This window comes from Equus quagga, chromosome 21, assembly GCF_021613505.1.
Source record: "Equus quagga isolate Etosha38 chromosome 21, UCLA_HA_Equagga_1.0, whole genome shotgun sequence".
NCBI classification, from domain to species: domain Eukaryota; kingdom Metazoa; phylum Chordata; class Mammalia; order Perissodactyla; family Equidae; genus Equus; species Equus quagga.
Genome location: NC_060287.1, coordinates 7,825,592 through 7,846,592, shown reverse-complemented (window position 1 = coordinate 7,846,592; position 21,001 = coordinate 7,825,592). Strand labels below are relative to the sequence as shown.

The 21,001-nt window shown below is 38.9% G+C and overlaps 1 protein-coding gene across 2 annotated transcripts in view; it reads right to left on the bottom strand.

Moving 5' to 3' along the window:
* Positions 1–21,001, bottom strand: part of GBE1 (1,4-alpha-glucan branching enzyme 1) — a 246,815-nt gene that overhangs the window by 19,893 nt on the left and 205,921 nt on the right. For both annotated transcript variants that reach the window (XM_046648014.1, XM_046648015.1), the window contains 2 exons: positions 12,874–13,058; positions 11,138–11,268 (listed from right to left, as the gene is read on the bottom strand). In XM_046648014.1, coding sequence (XP_046503970.1) covers positions 11,138–11,268; positions 12,874–13,058 — 316 coding nt within the window. The remainder of the gene's footprint in view (positions 1–11,137; positions 11,269–12,873; positions 13,059–21,001) is intronic.

Sequence of the window (21,001 nt, the reverse complement as noted above, 5' to 3'; positions counted from 1 at the left end):
TCAAGGTAGGAGGGGTGATTCCGGACCACCTTCATGCAGCTGACAGCTGAAGCTACGAGCATGTGTGAGTCACTGAAGGGCAGAGCGCCAGGAAAGAGAGTACATGACTGGACTTGGAACTGAGGGGAAAGGTAACACAAACAGTGGGTGGAGAAGAAAAGAAAATCAAAATAGTGCTGTAGCATATGGAGAAAAGGGCAAGGAAGAAAGGTGGGCTGATGGAACAAGAGTGAGGAAGGATTTAGTAGGAGGCGGAAGATGCGTAATTCCAGTACTGTGAAAGGACAAATCGTTTTGTGGTGGAGAACTGGGGAATAGGAAATGAAAAAAGGAGGACAAGAGAATGTGGAACAGAGAGGATTTGTACCCATTCCTCTCATTCTTTCTTTTCCTTCCTTTTATCATCAAATTTCTAGTGCATTTTTTTTTCTCTTTGTTGCTGAGAAGATTTGCCCTGAGCTAACATCTGTTGCCAATCTTTCTCTCTCTCTCTCTTTTTTTTTGCTCAAGGAAGATTAGCCCTGAGCTAACATCTGTGCTAATCTTCCTCTATTTTGTATGTGGGTTGCTGCCACAGCATGGCTGATGAGTGGTGTAGGTCCATGCCCCTGTGAAGCCAGCTGTTGAAGTGGAATGCGCCAAACTTGACCACTATGCCACAAGGCCAGCCCTCTAGCACACTTTTTGAATGATGATGATGACAGTAGCAATGACCACAGCAGCTAACACTTACTGAGCTCAAACTATGTGCAGGATGCTGTTGCCAAGCCTGTCACATGCATTCACTCATTTAACTCTGATAATTCTATGTGTTGGTGTTTTAAAGATGAGGAGACTAGGAAACAAAATGTTCACTTTCGGGGCTGGCCCAGGGGTGCAGCGGTTAAGTTCTCATGTTCTGCTCCAGCAGCCTAGGGTCCACTGATCCCTGGTACGGACATGGCACCACTCATCAAGTCATGCTGTGGCAGGCATCCCACATGTAAAGTAGAGGAAGATGGGCATGGATGTGAGCTCAGGGCCAGTCTTCCTCAGAAAAAAGAGAAGGATTGGCAGCAGATGTTAGCTCAGGGCTGATCTTCCTCAGAAAAGAAAAAAAAAAGGTCACTTCCATAACACGAGTAAGTGGGAGAGACAGAACTTGAACCCTCGAACTGTCTTAGTCCCAAGCCCGTGCTCTGAGCCACTAACCCAGTAACCAGAGCAGATTCTCCAGGTTCACAAATACAAGAAGCAAAAATACCTGCTACCGTTGTGGCCACACCAGTTACATGAGGCTTTGGGGGATAAAAACGTTAGGGGAAGAGGACAAACTGAAGGAAACAATGTCTCAGCGTCAGAAAAGAATGCTACCACCAGAGAAACTTGTTTTCCTTAGCTGGAAGAAAAAGAAGAGTGTTGGTGGGAAGGTAGGAAAGTGAAAACTGACTATTTCCCTACATAACAAAGGGGAAAAAAATCACAGTAATGTTCATAATTTTACAGACAAAGAAAACAATTCTCTGTTTTAATTAATGTTCGTGGAATAAAATACTTATTGTCTGCCAGTAAAAGGCAACAGGAGCGCACTTCATTAGGTTATCCATTTCTGCAATAACTTTTCAAGATGTCTAAAGAATACTTTTCTTATTCAAAAATTGACACCACATAATTACCAAAAAGAATCACAATTAATTTCACAAACAAATTTTACAAACATAATTGGAATTAATTAGGCATTTTTCCAGCCTTAGGCCGAGAGACACTACTTTAATAGGATCAGAGATGGTTCTTACACAGGGTTGCAACTGAAGCCACTATTTCCAAGAACACGTCGTTCCCGGCTCTACTTTCTCCACGTCTCTCTGGAGAAACAGACACTCTTCTTTTGGCTGTAGCATCAGTATATTCTTGGGAGCCCTTAAATAATTATGGTGAAGCAGTAATTACATCACGGCTTAATTTTTTTTTTTTGAGGAATATTAGCCCTGAGCTAACATCTGTAGCCAATTCTCCTCTTCTTGCTGAGGAAGACTGGCCCTGAGCTCACTCTGTGTCTATCTTACCCTACTTTATATGTGGGACGCCTGCCACAGCATGTCTTGCCAAGCGGTGCCATGTCTGCACCCGGGATCCGAACCGGTGAACCTCAGGCTGCCGAAGCGGAATGTGAGAACTTAACTGCTATGCCACTGGGCCAGCCCCCATCATGGCTTAATTTTAAGAAATTTTCTGGGGTATTCAGGAACCACTTTCACATTTAAATGAAACACTGACCACTTAGTTTGACCCTGTGAGATTCTGAGTTAGAATAGCTTAACAGAAAATAGTGGAAATGGAGCATCTCACTTATAGAAGATCTAAACAGCTTTCTGGTAGGCAGGAGATAGTTACAGGAAAAAGGCTAATTTCTACAAAGATTCAGAAAGAAAAAGCAATTTATTGTTCAATATTAAAAACTTATTTTAGACACAGAATGCTCTATTTAAGAAACATTGGCATCAGATATAAAGGTGATGAATATAATTTATTTTTCATAATAGAAGAGAACATCTGTTTTGGACTGATTAAATAAAGGGCTATTTTAAAAGCAAGGTTAGATATGCAATCTCTCAGGCCAATGTTTTTCACAGTAGATTTCCTTCTTCCATATTTACCATGATGTTCCCTAGGAAAGGAAAAGGTTCACTAAACGAGATACTGAGTGTAAAGTGCTTGCAGACAGCAAGGCATATAGTAAGTTTGTAATAGATGGTAGATCTTATTAAAACAGTCTGTTCAACAAATATTCTGACAACAGATTCTAGTATATTAGTTTCAAAGTCTACAAAATTATGATGCATTTTATTGATAATATTTTATCAAGTTTTTCTTTCTACCATTTAATTAAATATCTACTCTAAGGGAAAAGAAATAGATTATAGTAATAGTTTGTGTTTTAATTATTTAATTTTAAACAACGTCAGGGGTTCTTTCATCATTAGGTAGTTGCATCCTCCATCCATCCATCTATCCATCCATCCATCCATCCATCTATCCATCATCCACCCATCCACCCATCTGTCTATCCATTATCCACCCATCCATCCATCCATCTGCCCATCCCTCTATTTTTCATCACTCATCCATCAAGAATTTAGCTTTAAGTTGTGAGTATCTAATCTAGTCTAACTAAAGATATAGTTGCTAATATTCAGGTAAGACTCTCAGTTTTACCATGTATCTTGGAGTCACTTGGAGTCACTTAATAGCACTTCTTTTTACAAATTGGTAAAAATGATCACCCTAGACACTGTTTTTCCCCCTTATTAGTGATACAATTATTAGGCAAGATGTACTGTTTTTAAAGGTTAGAATAATGTTTCTGATTTCTTTTTCCCACAGAAGAACAAGAAATAGAGGATAAAAATCTTAACTGAGCTATTGTTAGATGAATTTCTGGAACCAAAGGAGATCATCACTGCACAACTGACCTACAAATCAACGAAACAGAAATGCTGTTGAATATCTCAGAGCACTGAGACACTGAATAGCACTCAGCTATTCACAAAAACCCTAAAACCATTTGTGTGTAGTAAGGGCTTGCTCATTATTCATTAATGCCTATGGTCTTATGAGTATATATTAAGTCAATCTAAAAGTGTTACAGCAGTTGCAATATTTTAATCATGCAAAATATTTTTCTTACTTTGTGATTCATCTCCAATTTCTCGGTAGAAACATGAGGCTAAATCATAGGCCCTTTCTTGCTGGTGGAGGGGGGGATATGCGTCTGTCATTACCATTAAATCCCAGGGATTGTTGGACAGTGTTTAACAATGAAAAATGATCAAAAGACGGCTTGGTAATGTTTAAAGTATTACTGGCATCTTGAAACTAAAGAAGGCTGACCTAGGCAATGAGTGTACATCCATCCTGAAGCTACAGAATCAAAAGGAGGACCTATATTAAATATGAAATGGTTCATAGGGTTGTCTGTCTCTGTTCACAGAAAGAACATCATCATTACGTTGCAGCATAAAGTAAAAGCACACAGACACACCCACACACATGTACACACACTCACATACACAAGGAAAAGAAAGATGCTTGCATATATTCAAAGTCACTGTTGTAGATCTTTTCAGAGAAAATCTTACATTTTTAAAAAATTTTTTTACCAAAACATCTATAACCTGGAAAACTAGAAAGCTGAGATGCTCAACTTTTTTAGTCCAGAAATTAACCTTCGCATATAAAATCTTGATAGTGTGGCATTTAGCTAATCCTAAATTAAGTCCTTTGTTTTTATTTGTTGCATAAAGCACAGATTCTGATAAACACCGAGTGTTACATAACCACGCTTCAAACCAACGCGCAGCAACATCTCTGCCTTCAGCGATCACACTGAAGTGAATCATCCAAGTGAGCTCACTTGCTCATTAGAAACTCTGTGTACAGGTTGCAAATGTCACAGCCTAAATTTACATTTTAAATAGTACATCTTGCAGCAGTTTAATGAAAATATTTCAAAGATCTTGGGTCAAATCCAACTATTTACTCATCTGTTCCCCTAGCTTTAAATACTTTTGGCCTGGATTCACGTATTCTTCACAAACCATACTTTCTGATTACTCCTCTTAATATTTCAACACTGTAACAGTTTGAAACACCATTTGGAAAGGGGGCTGCTATTACACTAGTATTTCCACTCCCACCTCAACAGCATGCTGACAAATAATTTTAAAACATTTGATTCTAGTGTTGTTTATGCTCTCAGAACAATAGATTCTGTGTAAACCAAAGACACCACCTTACAAATAAGCTGTGAGGGCTTAAAGTTTAGTCCGAATATTATAGGGTAAACCTCAATTGACAGGATGTATCAATCAAGAGGAGTTTAACCATGGACATAGACCCATGAGACATTTATATTCTACTCCAGAATATGGAGAAATCACAATAATCATTTTACCATTTTTTTTCTTACGGAGGATAATGACAGGGGTCAAGAGGAAGAATTTCTGGGGAAGCATTTGTGGGGGGCGGTGGTGGGGTGCTGATGGAAGTTAGTGGATGAGAGAGAAGCTTGCCTGTGCCATGAATTCGTGTATAGTTTCTCATGCTCTCTCTTCCCCCATAACTGTATCAAAATCATTTTGCACATTTTGGAAATAAGTCGTCATCCACAATGCCACTATTGCTCTCACCACAAACCACACATACACACAGGAACAGACAGAAAGAGGCAACACGGTTTAGTGGAAAGAACATGGGCTTTGCAATACACTGCTCGACCTTTATCAGTTGAGTGTTAGAAGGAGGCTAGGCAGTTACTGAAAGGCCTTAGTTTCCTGATCTGTCACAGGAAGCTAATACAACCTACCTTAGAGGGCAGCCAGGAATATTAAACTAGATACTTAATAAAAATGGCTAGCAAACAGAGACCCTCAAAAGAGGTCCTGTAACACCCACACTGTCCCTTACATCACGCAGAATGTGGCATCATCATTTGCATTATTCAAAATACATTGATTTGATAATGTTCCAAGTGAAGAGATGTGACAGAAGAAATACAATAACGATTCTGATAATATAAAGGGCATGTGTTTCTTTCTTTCTCTACAGCTAAACAATGTGAAGTCATAAGCAAATATAACACATCAAGAAAACGTATTTCATCTTCCTAAGCATGACATGTGTAAGCTGCCTGCTTACTCGGGATGTTTAGGTCTCAGTCCACATCACTACATTGCTGTCTACTGTATTAAAGAACGCTGGCCATTAGCACATGGAACAATGGCAGCTGAAAAGACCAGTGGGAGACGGTGTATGGGCAAAGGGTTTTTGCTGTTTTGTTTTTCATTTTCTAGAATATGGCTGTAGATTCCCTTTGCAGAAACAATACTATGTCCTTGAGAAGTCCCCATGAAGACCACGTTCAAAACCTTAGTGATACAAATCAGACTTCCCTCTTTGCTTTCCAAATGCATCATCTTATTTTGAAGCGATATTTAAAAGCATCCTTAAAGTGTTTCTTCTACCTTGCCTGGCGTTAGCTCCAAGACAGCTCCCCTTACTACAGTTTCTTGGGAAGACAGTCACCACCTCTTCTCCACAGAGCTGACTGGAAGTTGACATCTTGCTATTTGATATACAGAATATACAGGTTCAAAAAACGGAACTGCTCAAGAATTCAGACGTATTTCCTATTGCAGGTTTATATTTCATAGTGACAGAAGTTCAAATGACTTCTTTAGAAACTTTAAATTTGTTCTGGCACCAAATCCTGCTTCCCAGGGAATTAAAAATTTGATGAATTTCTTGACTTGATTAATACATCCAATTTTGCCACTGTGGGTTCTTCACAGTGAAAATCTGTATTCGATTCACTGGCTCAGTAGTTGGAAACACCAATGGCATAGAAGACTTTGGTAAAGTCAGAAAATACAGCATAGAAATCCTAATTTTTTCGTACCTTCTATATCTGAAATAATTCTATAATGCTGAGCTACATTGCCGTTTAAGGGACAAGAATAAAGTCAGAAAGATGAAAGGCCAAAAAGAAATGAGACTTGGAAAATGGTAAGGACAATAAAAAGAACTTTTATAGCTAAGCTTGGAACAACAAGAAGCTGAGAGAATAGGTTTATCTGGGGCTTCTGGACGATGGTACAATCACAACAGATTAATAACACAAAATTGTTCCGCTCTAGTATGCTTTTATCTTCTCTATTAACAGGTTAGTGGCAAAAACAATATTTTTTTGTTTTAACGTTAAATTTGGGATTTTGGGTTATACTTAACTGAATAAATAAAGAATATGGGAGATATGACATAATGCTAGTATACATAAAAAATATAAAGTTTTTATTTGATGCAAATGCAATATGAGCAGAAAATGTGATAGCTAATGTAACTTTACCTACGTGAAAGAGAACAGTATCAAGACAACGGGAGAAAATGGGGCACTCCACATCGTCCTTGCCAGACGTATCTGGAATAGCGTGCTGTTCGTTCTGGAGACACAACGTGAGAGGAATGTGGATATGCCGGGTGCATTTTGATAAGGGATGCGTGATGGGAAGAGGTCTGGAAAGTGTCACAGGAATCTATTACAGGAATTAGAGGTATTGGTCTGGCAGAGGGAAGACTAGGGTGGTGGTACTGTGAGGAGCATGTTAAACGCCTTCTGATTCAGACAGCTGGCATGAAGAACAGGCATTAGGCCCCACGTACAGAACAAAGGCATTTACATTTAAGGCAATACTTTTACAAATTAAAAACTGTAAATTGCTTACCTTGTGAAATAGTGAGTTCCTAGGACTAGAAAGTGTTCTAAACATGGTTAGCTCTTATCCGTGTAGGAATTTATAGATGGGATTTCTACACTGAACTGGGTCATTGGTGTACAGAATATTGCAAAATCCAGAAAACTTTATAATTCCAAACTAGGAGTTAGGGCTGGCGGTATGAACATAAAGCTAATTAGAAGGCGTGGTTTAAGGTATGTTGGAAATGCTCTCAGGCTCCTCTCCCCTCAAAAAATAATCCTCATTATAAAATAATTATTCCATTAGATATCCAGTCCATTAGGTCTTGCATACTTCTTGTGTATTCAAAGAGACTTATTAAAATGCAAATGTCCTTAGAGGAAGCAATAACACAAGGGAATTAGTTACAGCTTGTTGACAGAAAGACATGAATGAGAAAGTAAATGAGGTCCAAGTGGGCATAAGTCTGTAGAGGACAGAATCCTTGTAGTAAAAGAACCAACAATATTTCTTCAAGGTTCTCCTAGAGATCCAAGAGATGAGTGAGGCTACCACTCTGACTTCTATGAAGAGGCGGCCCAGGTTCCAAGGTGTCTATCATTACAACTTTTCGTGAGTACAGGTTCTGAAATGGCTCACTAATGTAAACCATCCTGTGTTTATGAAAATAGAGAATTTCTGTGCAATACGTGCCTAAGACATGTAAACAAACTGCTAAATTTCAGAAGACACAATGTGTGGCAAGGTTTATCAAAACCGAACTAGAATTTCATGTACGGTGTAACTTGGTATTACTAAATAAAATTAACTTTTGGGTGGGTTCCACTTAATAAAATATGCCATGTTATTATATATGTTTTCATTGACTAATATGTATTAAAGTTACATAGGTTTCAGACAGGAGATTAATGTAGCCTGAGCCAAGATTTTTCTCCTAAACATCTTCATTGAAATTTCATGTATTTCCACTTGTCAATGATCCTAAATTAAACTAATATTTTCTCTTGCCCTGGCTGATTACTCCTCCTTGCTTCGCTAATGTCAGAAATAATATCACTGCCGTTGTTCCCATCGTTCAGAGTGAAACCGTGTATTTTCTCTTCTACACCCCATGTCCAAACAAATGCTGAGTTCTTTTACTACAAGAAAGGGCTTCATATACCTCTTTCTATCCAATGCCATTACTTTAGTTCGTGCCCTAATTATCTTTTGTGTGTACTGCAATTGCTCATAATTAACATCTGTACTTCCCACCTCTCTCCTCACGAGAGCTCTCTCACACATTGGGTACATGAGAACTTTTCCTAAAGCACACATTGTTATCAAGCAGCTCCCTCCCTCAAAAACCTTCAACGACTCACTATGATACTATAGAAAAACGCCTAAACTCATTAACATGGCATTGAAATCTTCTATTATGTGATTGCAATCTATCTTTACAGTTTTATCTCTTAGTAGTTCTTTTTATGGTCATCGTTCTCCAATTAATCCATTGTACGGTCCACTATCTAAGGATATTCTATACTTTGCAACAGCTGGAATGGCCTTCCTCAATTCTTTCTCCTACGATTTTATCCATTTCTCAAGGTCCAGGCTTAACGATCTTTTCCTCAATCAATCAATCTCTCTCTCATCTAGGCTTAAAGGTCTTTTCCTTAATCAATCAATCAATCAATCAATCTCTATCATTTATTTATTTACTTTTCTTTCACTTGTCCTCTGTTCCCCCATGGAACATTCCTGTCCCATCCCATCTATTGCATTACACCTTATATCCTCATTTGGTTTTATACATCTCTCCTCCCTCACTTAGGGTCAAGGACAGTGATTAACAAAGACTGCAACAGATCCCAAGTGTTCTGTAAATGTACTTTCCTTTGATTATGTTTTAATTTGATTATCATCAAAATTATATTTTGATTATATTACATTATCAGGAATAAATGATTTAGTCTAGGGGCATTACTTCAGCAGTTTGGAGCTGAGAAGGGTTGCATATGAGTTGCTACTCATCTAGCATTTGTTTGCGTGTCTTCATGGAGATGGTGAGAACATTTGCTTCCTGAACAGCACAGCTCTTTGGTGCAGAGAACCCCGTCACAGTAATTTTGCTCATCGGAGCATTCTCTGTGAACTGAGGCACGTTGGGGCCATTAGTCACAGCCACAGCCTCCGCTCTTCAGTGCTCTGTGGAACAGTGAGCTGCTGCGAGGGGAGAAGGGAGGGAACCAGCTCTCACCACCCTCAACGTCACTGAGAGCACAGGGTGGTGGCAGATGCCACAGGCTACTTACTAGACAGCACTGGCTCTTTCCTCCTCACTGCCGGACAAACACTGGACAACCACTTTACCGAGGAGTGTCCACTTCCTGGAGACTCGGGGGTAATTCCTAATTAAGCCACTTCTGGAGATACCATTCTCCTTTCTAGCAATTTCTCTGGGGATGTGTGGCTGAATTCTGGTCAATGGAATACAAAAGGAAATTTGCTAAAGTGACTTCATTCTTGAAAAGAGACACAAAAAGTAAAATGTTTGCCTTGTGTTGTGTCTGAAGGTGACATTTGGAACCATGGCTGTTGTGTTGCAACTGTAACAGGTGCCAGCCCTTGGACACTGCCAGCCCTGGAAAGTTGAAAGCAGCAAGACAGAAGGAGCCAGGGACCTCAATGATATATTGTCACAGTACCAGGGTCACCCTACCTTGGGGCTTTTATTATGTGGCAAAATACATTTTCCTTATTGTCTGAGCCAGTTGAACAGGGGGTTTCTCCTACTGTAGCTAAGACACCCTGACACAGAGGACCTTGTGTTGGCATCAGGCACGGGCTCAGGTGGCAGCCATTAATCACTGTTAGGGCTTCAGGGGAGAAGCACATTATTTCTACTGCCTGCCTAAAAATTTGTGCTGGTTTGTTGCTAGGTCCTGAATCTGTCGCTCTTTCCATGGATCTGGTAAGCTGTAATCTCTTTAAACTACATAGCACGGTCCCTTTTGTAACAATTATCAAACTTACAATTACTAATGTTTGCCTTCTTCACTGGTTTAAAAGCTCCATGAGGGCAGTGACTGCATCTGCCAGGAAAATTCCTGTATTTACAGCATCTAGCACAGCGCTGGCACACAGGCGTGCAATCAACAGGTGCTCAGTAAATATCAGTGAAATGCACAAATGAATGAGTAAATGAATTTACAGTCATGAATCACTTAATGACGAGGATAGGTCCTAAGAAATGCACTGTTAGGCGATTTCACCCTTGTTCATACATCAGAGAGTGTACTTACACAAATCTAGATGGTATAGCCTCCTACACACCTAGGCTCTATGGTACTAATTCTCTGGGACCACTATCATACACGCAGTCTGTCAATGACTGAAATGTCATTTTGCAGCACATGACTGTGTAGAGAACATCAAAAACATTCTCCCTGCTATTTCCTTTGCTTATACCTTCCCTGCCATGATTTCTGACCAATTCAGGCCTACAAAAGTGAGCTGTGTCCTGCATTTTAGGAGACAGGAGAGAGAAAAAGGAAGGAAACTATCTTTACAGCTACTGTCTGCCCTCTCAGTGCGGAGGGGAAAGGAGACAATTCTCAGACGCGACTTACAAAATAGCTTCGTAAACAAAAACTGCAATAATCTCCTGTATTGCATATTGGATCAAAATATTATTTAAAAAATGTTCAGAATCCTACTTTTTAGAGCCAGAATGAAGTTTAGGATGAATTCAGTATAACCGAGCTGAGCAAAGATTTATCAACCAACTATTTCAAGTCCCTCATTTTTGAGATGAAGAAACTGAGAGCTACTGTCACGACACCAGCATTAGTCTTTCTTAGGCTCTATGATGGAAGAAAAAGTTGAATGCAGACAGTCACACTCATTGGCAACAAAAAGGATATTTCCCGGGCAATGTCGTTCCGACTCTGTAATTGGTGTAGCTCTTGCTTGGATGGAAGTTGAAAATAAAAAGAAGAGCTGCTCTCTCAAAAGCGATGACCTTATTGCCTTCATGCTTCTCACTCACAAATGCCTGCAAGAATTAACACATATATTATATTTAAATATAATATATTGCTGTTAGAAGTAAATTATTTACAAAAAAGTTGTTTTTGTTTATTAATAGCCTTGTTAGTTATTAAGCCAAAAATGAAAATGCCAGCACGTTACATTTTTGAATATGTTGCAATTCTGCCATATCAAACTCTAAGCCAAGAACAGTCTCAAAAACTGCTAAAAGAGTATCAAAATCTCACCAGCCACTTGCCAACTTCAAACTAAGCACAAAGCACTAGTGTTGTGGCTTAGGTTTTAAGTAAAAACATGGTACCTGTGGCTACAGACAAAGTGTTTGCGTGTATGTTTATGTACTTATAAGCGAATATTCTTTAAGACTTTTCTTTTAGTGCCCAGATTAACGAGGTAAGGTACATAAAATTACTATTCAAAATATAATGTAACATTGTTATCATATGAGAGTTCTGAAGTTGTAGTTATCTTAAAAACTTTACATAGTTGCACAACTTCGTCAGATACAAGGGCAACTTAAAGTCTTTTACTATATATATACATATGCCTAATCAAAGAGAAGGTCTGAAAAGACAAGATACCTTCCACAAGCTCTCTTATTTGGTACACCATGTTTTATAGTGGGGGTGAGGAGCCTCTGCTGTTGGGCACCACCCTCTGCCAGGCCCAGCGTTGAGAGGACTCATTTACATGCACATCAGCATCACCAGTCTTGGTAATTTTGAAATGTGAACCACGGCTCCGGCGTAAACAGCACGCCTTTTGGTATTCAACACTGTCCCTATTGAAAAGGAGCATCGTTTTGCTCCCTCTCCTGGAAATAGCATTACTAATAAATGTGATTAGGGCATTCGTGTCATGTAGCCAATCTTACTGAATATATAAGCACCTTTGTTCAACCATTAAAAAAAAAAAAATCAGAGACAGAAAAGTAAAAACACATCAACAGTAATTTCAAACAACACCAGTAAAAAGCAAATGGATTAGAAGTAACACATACTATATGCTAATTTTTGCAAGAGGAAAAAAAGAAGCCTGTATAAAATTTGCACCTGTTAATTACATTTTCTAAAACTTATTGAAAATGGACACGTTAATTCCAGAGGAGAGTCAGGCTCATGAAAAATACAAAACAGCATGCAGGTATAATGGCATCTATTGAAATGACAAGTTAGAGACCAGTAAAGGAAGGAAAAAAAGGAACAAAGAAATCTACATGTTGTCAAAGTCGTTTCTTTATGACAGCATAATTATTTATATAAAGAAAAACAGTCAAAACAATTAAGATGTTTCCACAGCAATTTTCAAAATGGATTCCATGCAGAGCTTTTTGTCATTTATTTTAACCAAATGAAACAAAAATTACTAAATTTAAACAACAACAACAAGCTAACCAGGAAAGTAAGCGGGGCATTATGTTTAAGATGTTCATTATCTATTGGGGAGACTTCAGCGACATGTTTTGACAACCTGAAGTGTGCCACAGGGTACCACACGCTGAATAATAAAGTGATGTTTAAAAGATCTGCATACGGATTTACGTGGATTGCCATTCAAAGCATGTACAACATTGGTGACTAAAACATAACATTCAGAGGAAAGAGCTTACCTGGGGAGCAGAAAGCCAACCACATCTTTCTTCCAATTTATTCATATCCCTGTCAAAGTTATTTAGGAACTTGTAGCGAAGAAGGTCATCATCAGTTAAATGAAACTGCCTTCTGGCATAATGGTAGCTCTCATTATTCCCCTTTCTTGGGAAGTCTAGCCATTCCGGATGCCCAAATTCATTACCTGCATTAAAAACAAATATACCTCCCACTCAGTAATATTCACATTGCTTACTAAGATAAATCAATAATTATATGTTTTGAAGCCCTTAAAATCCAATTTAGGTTACAATTTACTACAGCTGTGCCCTGTAAATGATGTACAAACCTGGGTCAGAAACGGCACAGTCTAACACAAAGAGTACCGCCCACGCCTGGATCCAGGTCCGGTTTCAGCCTGGACACGTTTCTCCCCTATTGCATGCCTCATTCCCTCAGGCACAAACTGAGAACGGTTATCTCTGTCAGCCTTGCTCCATCTCCGAAATAATCTCTGAAGTCTCTGAGTAATTTCCGAGATCTCTATTTCCGCAATCTCCGAAATCTGTACATTGCTTTACAATTTCCAAAGGCTTTGTGGTGTACATTATTTTTTCAACCTCAGAGGGACTCTGTATTATATCCATTTCATAGATGAGAACTCCAAAGCTCTGGGCAGTTAAGAGATTTGCCCAGCCTCACACAGAGAATAAATGGAAAGCAACCACTAAAATTCAGTTCTTCTGATTAAAATGCAAAAGTTTTAATGAAGTTCTTTCTATCTCATCACATTAGGCAAGTACATTTTAAACTTCAAGTGCTACAGAGACCCAAGTCATCACTCTCATTATTCATTTTCCCTATTTCTTTCTCAGATCTATGTGTTACCATTAGATGTGCATCTTTAATTTCAAGTTGTGTCTGCGTGGGGGTGTGTGTGTATAGCTGGGACACTTGGTTGGGAATCCACTTAAATATTATTTCTCATTATAATGATGAGAACCAGAAACCCAATACACTTGAAAATAAAATAATAACACATACATATTCTTCATTCTGAAAATAAAATTTAAGTATTAGTCATCTAATAGATTGGCTCTTATTGTTTTCCCCAAGTTGGATTTCTCCTTTACAGCTTCTTTTTTTCTTCTAAAAGTTACATGCTACTTTCCAAAATTTACTTTCATTTACCACTTTAACACTAATTTTCTAAGCTACAAATTTCTCTTTTGAATTAGAAAGTACCAATACAGGTGTATTGGTAGTAGCCAATACAGGAGGATCCTATTTTAAAGAAATGAGTAAATTAATATTCCAATAAATAAAAACTAATAAGCTAGGATGTAATTCAAAGTGATTTATCGTGGAGTTGCTTCAAACGGTAAACTCTGCTAAGAAGCGCTGCAATTTATATTTAACTTTTCAGGACCACAGTCATCAAAATAAAAATAACAGCCAAACAAATATGTCTATAGTAGTGTCATAAAAATCAAAACGTCTGCAAACATTTTGCTAAATTCTAATATTTCCATCTAAATAATATTTTTTATAATGTCGCCTGCTATGTGACAGAGGAGGGAACCAGATTTCTGACTCTGTGGGCCTTTATTTACTATGAAATGCCTTAAAGTGACAAGGGACCTCCCTCTGCTACACTTTGGAGTCCTGCCTGGGTCTCGAGCCTGATTCATATCAGTCCATGGTGCAGCCACGGCATAGCCTGTTCCATCATCCACTCAACTGGCAAAATGATGCGCCTCCAGAATTGTAGTGAAGCACGTTCTTTACCCATAATGAAGGTACCGCCAGCCGAGGGGAAACTACATGTCCAGGTACTAACGGGACTTCATCTAGTGGCGACCTTAAGAGAGACTAGAAACAGCATGAGGGAGCTAAAGTAGAGCAGCCTACAAACTGGATCCAGGCTTCCTATAGGCAAAACACTTTTATTTTGGTATAGCCATGGACCTCGGCATTGCCTCCAGGAATAAACACCTCCTTCAGCCTTTTCTGGGGGAGACTGCCATATCAGTGCCATCGTGATTATCACAGTAGAGGCAGCGGCAAATGCTTAATGTCTGCTTGCTATGTGCCAGGCAAATGCATATAGATTAACTCTTTCTACCTCAACAAACCTGAAGTAGGTAATACTATGATGCAAATTTACAGGTAAGGAAACTGAGGCACAGAGAGTTATTAAGTAGCGGGGCCTATGACCCCAGACAGTCTGGTTCAGCACTCTGACTCTTAATTGCTTCTCCACGGTATTGGTCTGGAGTAAATACCACGGAAACACAGTGCAAAGAAGGACCAGCCTTTCGTATGTGGACAGAGATTCCAGCTACTGGGATGACATGCTGATGCACTGGAGTGAGAAAGTGAGACGCACTGAGGAGTTAGGTGTAATCATAAAGTAGGGCTTGTGGTGAGAAGAGGTGCGGCAGGCAGGCGGAGGTGAGGTTAGGAAAGGCCTCATAGAATCTGGACCTTAGAATCCAGACAGCAGGGAACCAAAGGCTATTTCTAAGTAGGGAATGAAAAGTTCAAACGTGTTATTAACACGTCTCTGGTACAGCGTGGAGAAGAGACTGGATACTGGGGACAGCTGAACGGTAGGAGAGCTGTATGGAACCCAAAGTCTAAGGGAAGAGAAGATGAGATGCAGCAGGAATGGAGAAAAGAAAGATCAATTCAAATGGCCTTTCTGGGGTGGAAACAATGGGACTTGATGACTGCCTGCTGAATGGAGGTTGGGAGGAAAGGGGAAGTGTGAATGCAATTTTGAAGTTTCGAGCTCAGGAGACGGAGCAGTGCCAGCACTAAGTGCGCTTGGGGAAAACGGTGACAGAACTGACAGAATGTGTATGGGGAGAAGATAATGAGTTCATTTTTTGGCATGCTAAATTTAAGACCTGAATGATATGCCAGCATCCATGGATTTAGAGTAACAGTGATAAAAATAAAGTACTGAAATTCAGGAGAGAATTGGGGGTGAGGACCAAGAGTAATTTGTAAGGACTCAGTGAGGGATTGTAGTTACAGCCACAGGAGGAAAAAGGGCCACGGGCAGCATCTCCAGGAACTGCAGGCAGAAAGAAGGCCGATCAGAGAAGACTGAGGAGGAACTGTCAGCAGACAAAGAGGGACATCAGAAGCAAATACAGAAAGCTAAGAAGAGTTTGAAGGAGGGTGGCCAGTGTCAAACGCTACCAGAAAAAAAAAGAACTTGGTACGCTCTCACCCTCTGGTGTAGAAATGAGTATGGAGCTGTGCTTTTCAATCCACAGCATGCTCCGAGGAAGCATCGAGATTCCAAGAAAGCTTGTTAAAAATGTTCATCCTCCAGCGATTCTGATTGGTTACCTTGGGGTGAGTCCCAGGCAGGAATCTACATTGTCATCAGCCTCCCTGTAACATTCTGAAAAGAGGTGGGCGAAAGCCACACCCTGAAGAATAACAGCGCAGAGACTGGAGAGTTCTTTATGTCTAAGGACAGTTATACAAGATGATGCCCAGGAACACAGATTTCCAAGTCAGCAAGACTTGGGTTTTAATTCCAGCGAGGCCACTTAGAAGATTGGAAGGAGGTCAGTGAGCTCTTGGTACGGGGTCTGGAACCTGCAAGCTTTCAATGCCTAGCAGCTTTTATGTGACACATTTCCACTCATTACTGACGTTTTCCAGGAAGGAATGACATAAAGGGCAATAGATGAAAGTTATAATAAAGCTAGAATTTCTGGTGCCCATGATTCTGAGGAGGGAACTGAGCAGCCCCACCCTGCAGCAGACGCAAGGGACAGGAAAAGCAGCTCTTCAGCTCCTCTTCACTTAGGTTTCATGGTGCGACGTTATTCCTTTCCTTAAGTGCAGAAATTCTACACAGACTCATTTATTCACATATTTAATCAGACAAACACATTTCCCTAAGCCAAGTATTAATGTCCTTTGAATTATCTGCTATTTTACATCTTAAAATGCAGGACTGAATGTGAAAATAATTTTGCTACAAGACATCCAGATTGATAGAGTAAGTCAGGTTGCTGTGTTAGGAGCTCCCTGTCTGCTCTCTTCCTTCATTATTCCTACATGTTCATCCTGCAAAAACTCTGAACAAGCTCTCAGGGCTTATTTTATACACACACACACATATTAACTACAGATTACATACATACTATAGTATATATATGCTATATGCTGTATATATATTTGGCTATATATATAGTATGTATTTTTATAGTATATATAGGATATAATTAATTACATTCCACTTAAAATTAACATTTTAGGAACCTTCTAAAACTAGAGCTCAGCTCTGGCTGGAACACTACTGGCACTCGAGGATCTCCTCATCCCCTAACTTCTTCTCAGCCTTTTTTTTTTCTTTCTGCTGTTTCTCCCCAAATCGCCCCAGTATATAGTTGTATATTTTAGTTGCGGGTCCCTCTAGTTGTAGTATGTGGGACGCCACCTCAACGTGGCCTGGTGAGTGGTGCCATGTCAGCTCCCAGGATCCGAACCAGAGAAACCCTGGGCTGCCGTAGCAGAGCACGTGAACTCAACCACGGGGCCGGCCCCTCAGCATTCTTGAAAACGTTACTTCAGGTGACAATTCCTGTTGCTTGCCGTCTTTTCCTCAGGTAGACTAATGAGGCGAAAACACATTCTTCTCCACTGTATAGTTTAGCTTCTCTCTTAATGTCCCTCCTTGGAAGTACGGTTTTCATCAGTACAGAACTGAACGGTGTTTTTGACCAAAACTATTGGGAGCAGCATTGACCTATCTCATAATCTGGTTAAAAGCTAAGTGCCTGGGGCTGGCCCCGTGGCCGAGTGGTTAGGTTCGCGCGCTCCGCTGCAGGCGGCCCAGTGTTTCGTTAGTTCGAATCCTGGGCGCGGACATGGCACTGCTCATCAGACCACGCTGAGGCAGCGTCCCACATGCCACAACTAGAAGAACCCACAACGAAGAATACACAACTATGTACCGGGGGGCTTTGGGGAGAAAAAGGAAAAAAATAAAATCTTTAAAAAAAATAAAAATAAAAAAAATAAAAGCTAAGTGCCTGCTCCCCAGAAACACACATGCACTCTCACAGGACGCAGCCTCAAGGATTCAGAGACGCCACTCAAAACCAATCCCACGTGAAATTACATTATCATCATTTATTTCTTACAGTCTAGCATGAAAATTCACACCCTTATAATCTATAGCATAAATAAGGATTAAAGAGTAGCACTATTACAATTAAATGAGGAAAGGCATGAAAATTATTTAGAAGAGTACAAGACAGACAATATACAGCTCAATAAATATTATCTACTATTATTAGTGTTATATTTTTCTTTTAGTTATTATTTTTAATATACAAGTAACATACTGATAGATACATTGCTTTTTAAAATTACAATTAAATACACACACAATATCTGAAATCTTACTAAATAACCACCTGCTATGGTCTGAATGTTAGTATCGCCCCAAATTCATATACTGCAATCCTACTCCTCAATGCAATGGTATGACGAGGTAGGGCTTGGTCATGAGGGTGGAGCCCTTATGAATGGGACTGTTGCTCTTATAAGACTCCCCTTCCACTACGTGAGGACACAACCAGAAGTCTAAGAACCAGAAGAGGGCCCTCATTCAACCATCCTGCCACCCTGATCTCGGACTTCCAGCCTCCAGAAACCATGAGAAATAAATTTCTGTTGTTTATAAGCTACCAGGTCTGTGGTATTTCGTTAGCAGTCCAGTGGACTCAGACACCACTGTTTCCCTTTCGGTAAAGATTTTATTTATTTTCATTTATATCTATAGCTATAGCTATATATCTACATCTCTAGATTTCTATCTATATCCATATAGACATTCATTCATCTGTTTATCACTTACCCACCTACATCTTCTTTTTGAACAAAGACAGACTTATATGCTGTTTTGAATTTTAATATAAGCACTTTCCATGTCAAGAAGTACACCTCTCCATGATGCTATTCCACTATGTGCATATGATGCAAGTTCATTTAACCATTCTCCTCTTACCTTAGTTATTTTGGCTTTTTCTAACATTTTAGTAGTATAAAAAATGATGAGTCTTATAAATGCATCTCTGTACACTTGTCTGATATTTCTCTAACACAAGCTGAGTAAGTACAACAGCTGCTCAGAAGGTAAAAAGCAGACAGGACTTTAAGAGAAAACATTTTCCAAGCTTTGAACTTTGCTAATTATTTAAAAGCACAGGTTAGCAAACTGTTCCTGAAAATAATGTTCAACACACAAATTATATTCTTTAATGCATATGTTTAATAATCTACTTTAAAAGTATTTTTCACCACTCAAGTTTAAGATACATCAATTTTAAACATTCATCTTTTCAATAACATATGTAAAAAGTTATTAATAAGAAAATTCATTACAAGAGGTCAAATTAAGTACTTAGAAAAATATAAGACAAAGATGAAAGGAGGAAAAATGTTTGGTATCATAATCTTATTTGGGATTTTTTATACATTTTAACCTTTACTTCATTTACTATTTGTAAGTATAGAGTCATTACTTTAAAGAACATCTGAGCAAGCATACTTACATAATATGGAATATGAAATTGAATTTCTAAGTTAGAAAAAAGAGCTACTTAAAAAAAATTTTCAAGATATGATGAAGACTCTTTCCTATTAGAGAATCATTTATTAATCTCTATTACCGACTAATTTAAATTTTCTGAGAATCTCTTCCTGGAGAGGCTTCTTTTTAAAGTGAAAGATATAGAAAGCTGCATAAAACAAAGAAATAGAAAAATTACATGAGTGATTGCAGACAAAACATTCTACTGGGTGGCTTTTGAATGTTCTCTCTCTTGTAAATAAGCTGACGAGGGGCAAATTAAGTTTAATGTAGACAAACGCAACATTAAATTTCATATTTCGTTCAAAACTGTAAACACAAGCATAAAATAAATGGAAGCAAATCACAGAAAGACTTTCAAAGTGACCTTGGAATAATAGTGAACCATTCTCAGACCGAACAGAGAAAACTGGAAAACGCCTGTTAGTATCTTATACCAGTTCACAGCTCACAAACCTAACGAAGAAAAATACTATCATTAAAAGAAGTTAAGAATGTTCTTCTCAGCTATGGTCTACAAATTACTTAGGAAATGTGGCAGCACTTGAGACATACAGTGACATATGGCCGCCCAAATAAGCTTATAACTAAGGGCTGCTGTATATAAAGATGGATAAGAAATCTAAATTTATTCAGGTGATAGCAAAGAAGGTAATTGATTTGTTTTAGTACAGATAACTTGATGGAATAGGAAACACATGATCTGAATCAGCATTTTAATTTAACCAAATAAAAAAAGTGTGCCTATATTTCTAAATTATATATAAATACATGTTTTGTATACATGCATACATAATATATGTATATATTCCTCAATGAATGCAACAGGCATTTGTAACCTGGGGTTCACACATTCCTATCAGGATTCCCTGATATTTTATGCAAAACGGTGTATGTGTGTTCATCTCTGCACTTTTCTGAGGAGAGAAAGGTTTTCTTCACATTCTCTAGGCGTCTGAGTCTTGAAAAGGGTAAGAACCACTCGCCCATTTAGAATGTTAGGAACTAGAAGAATGGGTCACAAGTAAGGGTTTCTAAGCTATACAAAAAAAAAAGAAAAGGTAGAAGCATAAATTGAGGGAAGTATTTTTAAAACGTTTGGCTGGTTTATTCAACAGATAAGAGGCTTAGAAAAGTCACATTTAAACTAACTGTAGTGCACAGAGGCAAGGACTGTGACACTGGAGAGCAATACTTTTGAGTCCAAAATATGCATTATAAGTAACCTGGCAGCAAGCATCAAAGCACGATCTTTCTGCTCATTAATTATGATTATGACCACTAATGTCAGACATAGAATGTTACTCATTTCTCAGTGAAGGCAGGAGAGCAATTCTTGAGCTGTCACTTGGGATATTTTGCAGGAAAATTCACAGTGCATGCCATGATTCACTGCATTCAATATACTAACAGAACTGGGTGTTTCCAGAAATGAGCAGGCTGAAAGCTTTGGCTAAGCAACTTTAAAACAAAAACAGGGAAGCAAGTGACTAACACTGCTATAGTTAATTAATGATTCC